This window comes from Sinocyclocheilus anshuiensis, unplaced genomic scaffold (assembly GCF_001515605.1).
Source record: "Sinocyclocheilus anshuiensis isolate Anshui unplaced genomic scaffold, SAMN03320099.WGS_v1.1 scaffold738, whole genome shotgun sequence".
Taxonomy (NCBI): Eukaryota; Metazoa; Chordata; class Actinopteri; order Cypriniformes; family Cyprinidae; genus Sinocyclocheilus; species Sinocyclocheilus anshuiensis.
This window is the reverse complement of record NW_015542364.1, coordinates 507070-513024: the sequence shown is the minus strand read 5'-3', so window position 1 is coordinate 513024 and position 5955 is coordinate 507070. Positions and strand designations below refer to the sequence as shown.

The window sequence follows — 5955 nt, the reverse complement described above, 5'->3', positions numbered from 1 at the left end:
TGTTTATATGTAAACCTTGTGAGACGCAAAATCAATCAGACGCGAAAGACAACTTAGTCCAATAATCAGGCTCTTTTTGACAGGCTCTCAGTGTGAGCGTGCTTCATGAGTACAAGCTCAGAAAAAGCGCATGCAGAACAGCACGTGAATTAAATGTTTAACCGGTATTCCTTTAAAGCAGATGGAAATAATGTAGTTTTGTGATTGCATATAAGTGCAGTGTCCCGTGAGAGTAACTCTACCGCTGAGCTAACACTGATGTGAATGCATGTGGCGTTGTACATTATATTGAGACGGAGGGAGGCGCCAAAACTGCAGCCGATAGAATGTGCGCTGTAGCACGAAACAATGATATTTCTTGAAAAGCAGATCGTGGAGACATTTTAATCATCCACGATCAAAAATCGTCATATCGCACACCCCTAACTACCAAGTATAATCAATCTCACACACACAAACAAGCACAAGAAATCACTTCACACTATTAAGCGGCTGTCTTATGAACATGCAAAACTGTATCGCATGCATGCTACAGTGGTACATTTATTCATCGCACAGACCAGTTTTTTTCGTAGCACGTGCGACATATATGTCACACTGTACAGCCCTGTAGAGCCCTATGAATTCCATTTTATTTTTTCCATGTAAATTTTTCTGGATTCCGTTTTTTTTTTCTTCTTCTTTTTTTCTGGATTCCGTTTTTTCCCCGTTTTAATTTTTCTGGACTCCTTTTTAATGGTTAAATCAACTTTTATTAATCAAAAAGCATGTCTTAATTAAAATCATGAAACTTATACAATTATACAAAAATTACATGTTTAGGGCCCTATGAAATGTTTTGTTTTTTCTCACCTTAAAAGTTTTATTATTACCAAATTTAGTTTTAGCATGTCTAATCATTTGAATGCATAAAAACAACTTAATTTATTCAAATCTATTCTTAAAATAGCCTTATGAATTTTTTTTTCTCTCTCAGAAATTCTGTTGTGTATTTAAATTTTTCTGGTTATCAAATGAAGGCATAAAACATTAATTTCATGTATCTTTTAATTATTGAAAATTTAACTTTTTTTGGCAAACAAAGGAAATTTACTATTAAAATTAAAACATGGAAATGTTGTGTGATTATTCCTTAAAACAAAGTTTTAATAATTTTAGCACTTGTAGTAGTAGGCTATATACATTCTACTGAACAATAGTAATATATTTCTGGCACAATGTCTTCAAGTTAAACCAAACTTTTATTTTGACGGGTTGCCATGATGAATACCTTTAAATTTCTGATATGATGCTCGATTCGGTCAGGTCAGGTCAAAGTGTCTGAATACTTTTTGGTCCCAAATTTTTATAAATTTTACAGTGGACTACCTGTAAAATTGATAAAAATTTGGGACCAAAAAGCCCAAAAAGACCATGTTTTGCTGAAGTGTTTTTTCTTTAATTGCTAATGCGGCGTTTTTACACCACAGACTGAACAAAATTAAGCATTGCTTGATAATTGGTTGACCTAAATTGATATTATCTAATTGTAGTTAGTTCACCCCAAAATGAAAATTCTGTCATTAATTACTCACCCTCATGTCGTTCCAAACCCGTAAGACCTTTGTTCATCTTCGGAACACAAATTAAGATATTTTTGATGAAATCCGAGAGCTCTCCGACGCTCCCATAGACAGCAAGGATATTAACACGATCAGGACACAGAAACGTAGCAAGCACATCGTTAAAATAGTCCATGTGACATCAGCGGTTCAACTGTAACTTTACGAAGCTACGAGAATACTTTTGTGCGCAGAGAAAACAATAATAATTTATTCAACAAATCTTCTCCCCGAGTTACCGTCTTCCGCCATTTTTGGAGAGTACCCCAGAATGTTATCACACGCAAGCTGAACGTAAACAACGCTGATTACGTTCTGGAACAGAATTTTCATTTTTGGGTGAACTAACCCTTTAAATTAACAGCTGAATAATTTTTGGTTGATTGTAATCCATTACATACCTTTCTATCAAAGTTATCTGACATTATCAAGATGAATTTTTTCTGACACAGTTTAACTCATATTTTATTCCCATTTTCTAAACTATAGCGAATAAACTGTAATAATGTGAGAAATGTTGAAGGTGTCTGAATAGATGTGTCTCAAAGATTAAACGTGCCGTCACTCACCCCGTGCAGCTTGAAGAACCTCTCGATCTCCTCGCTCTCTCCTCCAGCGCTGCTCACCAGCAGGTGGCGCAGCTGATCCACCGGCCGCAGCTTGTGGAAGATGTGACTCCCCTGAAGACGGGAAACAAACCGTGAGAGAAGAACAACATGAAGAACATCACAACGGGAGGATCAATCATACCTGAGCGGACAGGAGAACAAACGTCTGCGGCGGGCCGCTGTGCTGCTGAACGACCAGAGGAGAGTCAGTGACTGGAATGAGATCTTTATTGAGAGGAGTGAGGATTCTGGGAGATCTGGTTTCCTCGATTGAACACAGAGCCCACGAGTGACCGTCCACATTCACCGTCATCTGGAGAAAGAGACAAAACACAGACATCAGTGTGTTGTCGCGATAATCTATAGAAGCCTGTTTCTGCCACGGAATAGAAAAATAAAAAAGTCAATTGCGACTTTTTACCTACGAGATATAAATTCAGAATTACGAGTTTTTCTCGCAATTCTGTTTTTAGTTTCTGCCTCAGAATAAAAAATAAAAAAGGTGATCGTGACTTTTCATCTCACAAATCTATTTTTACCTAATTTCAGTTGTTGGTTTTTTTTTTCTAAATTTGTTTTCCCCCCCTTTTATTTTTCCTGGATTCCATTTTGATATTTATTGACTGTTCTAATGGTTAAATTGAATTTTAGTAATCAAAAATGGTCTAATTAATTAAAATCATGAAACGTACAAAATAAAGCAATTTATTCAAATTTGAACAAAAAAAATTAATTTTTAGTGCACTATGAATTTTTTTTTTTTTTTTTATACCAAAATTCAATTTTAATGGTTTAATTAAAATTTTAATAATCACAATTTCAATAAGTATGTCTAATTAATTTAAATGATAAAAATAACTTAACTTCCATTTTTTTTTAGTAATAAAAAGTATCTAATTAATTAAAATAATGAAACTTATACAGCAACAATTTATAAAAATTCTAACAAAAATTTTATTTTTACAGCACTATGAAATGTTTGTTTTTCCTCCAGAAATGTTGTGTTAAGTACTAGTACCGTATTGGCCCGAATATAAGACGACCCTGATTATAAGACAACACACATTACATTACGTATTTCATGGCACACTCGTTTTATGCGTATTTGGCGCCACCTATTGTTGTGGGTGTATTATTGACATGTCAAAGTCTAGACCCTGAATATAAGACGACCGCGTTTTTTCAGATGTATTTCCAAGAAAAAAAACATCGTCTTATATTCGGGTCAATACGGTATTTAAATTTTTCTAGCAATCAAATGAAAGCATTAAAAAAAAAAAAAAAGTATCTTTTAGTCAATTAAACAAACCCTTTAATTTTCTGGCAAGCAAAGTGCTGCATAACAGATGTTTACTCTTAAAATTAAAACATGGATGAAAAAAATGTGATTATTCCTTAAAAAAATTAAGATTTAATTCATCATTAGTACTATTATTATTATTACTATTACATTAAGACATTCTACTGTACCATAGTAATATATTTATATCACAATTTCAAGTTGAAACAAACTTTTATTTTGACGGGTTGCCGTGAAGACCTTGAAATTAAATTAAATTAAATGTAAAATACTCAAAGTGACTCTCAGGGCAGTTCTGGAGATGAAGTTCATGTACTTTTGATATATTCAACGAAAAATGGATAAATTCCACGACATTCCATGTTATACAGTTCAATAAACTGATAATATCTCACAATTCGGACTTTTCTTCTCAGAACTGTGAGGATAAAAAAAAGTGTGAACTGAGAAATATCAACTATTCCATGGTGGAAACAAGCTTCCATATAAAAAAACAACAAAAAAAACAATCGACAAACAAATGAAGAAACGACCAGCCGGACAGGAAGCAAAAATAACATCTCTGACCTGAGCTTCCATGAGGGGCTTTTTAAAGGGAAAGGAATCGTGGTTGATGCACCACAGAACGTCGCTGTCTTCTGCCTCAGACGCGGCCATCAGCAGAACTCCTTTACTGTAGAGAGCCTTGTGAACTTTAGCCGGTTTCTGGAGGGTGGAGGACGCAGAGAATCCAGGTGGCAGACGCACATGCACCAGCGCCAGCACACAGGGCCGGGCCGAGATGTGTTTGGTGTTTGGAGGAGCAAAAGGGATGGTGCTAAAGTAAAGACGCACACCTGCACGACACACAGAAACACAATTTAAGACCTTTCCACACACGAGATGTTGTTGTCGTTGGTGTCTGAACATAGATACATTTATATTCATACAATATACTTTCTGTATATGTTTTATGCAGCTCATAGTATTTTTATAACAATAAAGAACGTTTATGACAAATGACAAGCAGCAGGTAGCGTTCAGTCCATTATAACATACAAAGAGTGCATGTCTGCCTATTATAGAATCAAAATCCATTTTAGATCACAATCAGAAGTTATTACAAGCACTCGATGATGGTTTAAAGTGTGGTTTGAGTAAAAACATTACACACATTTTGAAATGTAGCTTGATGCTAATTGTACCTCCAATTATATTTTCTTCTAAGCATTATGGATAGTTTGTGCTGATGAAAACCAAAAGTTATTTATCTAAGGGTGTATTCACACCAGGAAAGTCCACTAGTTCACTTGCTTTGGTCTGGACCAAATACAATGTTGATTTTTTTTTGTTTGGTGCGGTTCGCTTTCACAATAAATGTGCGCTATTAGGTGCATATCCAATCGTTTGTGCGGAGAGTGGAAGCTGAAGCGCGCTTCAGGACATCAGTGGAAACAAATTAAATACGCCGTCATTTTTACTCATAAAGGTAAGAATAATACATTGTTCGGAACTGTAACGGGTCTATTTTTATTTGTGTGCACTCACAATATCAAGAAAACGTTGTGCTTTTGTAAAATAAAGAAAACAAATAGGTTGCACTTGCCGTCTCGGTCTTGAACAGGAACGCTTCAAAAAATGCACCGAAACTCAGCGAATATTTTCCTTACAGACATGATGAATATATCTATAGAAAGCTTTAAATGACTACAAAACTAAATAATTCAAATCCAAAACAAAAACTCTTTCATTATGTAATCCAAGATACATTTCTTTCTAAAGGCACATCCAATGATGAGATGGCGAGTCAGGATCGTCAAATTAATTTATGCGACACTGATTCAGAAAACACTAGTTTATTAATAGATCATTCAAATATCTCTTTACTATTTCCCCCCAACATATAACTTTTGCGGCAAGCTTTAGCCTATTTAGCGCACTCGCGTCACGTTACTGTACGCCATGGTCACGAAAACTCATCATTTGCGTGTGTTTTTAAGCATTGTGGTTTAAAAACAAGTGATTTAAGCCATTGAAACGCAAATAACAGCACTACATGCGCAAGCTGTCTGTTTCTGAGCGTAATTTCTGCACTTGGGTCGGATCGAGGTCGGGTCATATTCCCACCTTAAACGAACTGTACCAGAGTTCGTTTGGAAGCGGACCGAGACCACCTCTTCAGCTGGGTCTCGGTACGGTTTTGAGCAGTGGACGATTTAAAAACCATATACGAGATACCGTATTGGCCCGAATATAAGACGACCCTGATTATAAGATACACTTTTTGATATACCATTAAAAAAAAAAAAACAGGTAGCCCATCTGAATTAGGGCATTTAGGCTATCCATCTAATAGTAGCCCACCAAAATCTTATTAACAGTAGAAGTTAAATCTTACTGTAGTCTTCAAATCTGGGTACTGTCTTACGTTTTAAAATCACAAAGGGAGTTTGGTCCCATCAGGCTA

General features: G+C 35.5%; 1 protein-coding gene across 3 annotated transcripts in view; it reads right to left on the bottom strand.

Moving 5' to 3' along the window:
- Positions 1-5955, bottom strand: part of nup155 (nucleoporin 155) — a 40736-nt gene that overhangs the window by 26824 nt on the left and 7957 nt on the right. For all 3 annotated transcript variants that reach the window (XM_016490892.1, XM_016490893.1, XM_016490894.1), the window contains exons 10-12: positions 4077-4345; positions 2352-2522; positions 2171-2281 (exon numbers count right to left, since the gene is read on the bottom strand). In XM_016490892.1, coding sequence (XP_016346378.1) covers positions 2171-2281; positions 2352-2522; positions 4077-4345 — 551 coding nt within the window. The remainder of the gene's footprint in view (positions 1-2170; positions 2282-2351; positions 2523-4076; positions 4346-5955) is intronic.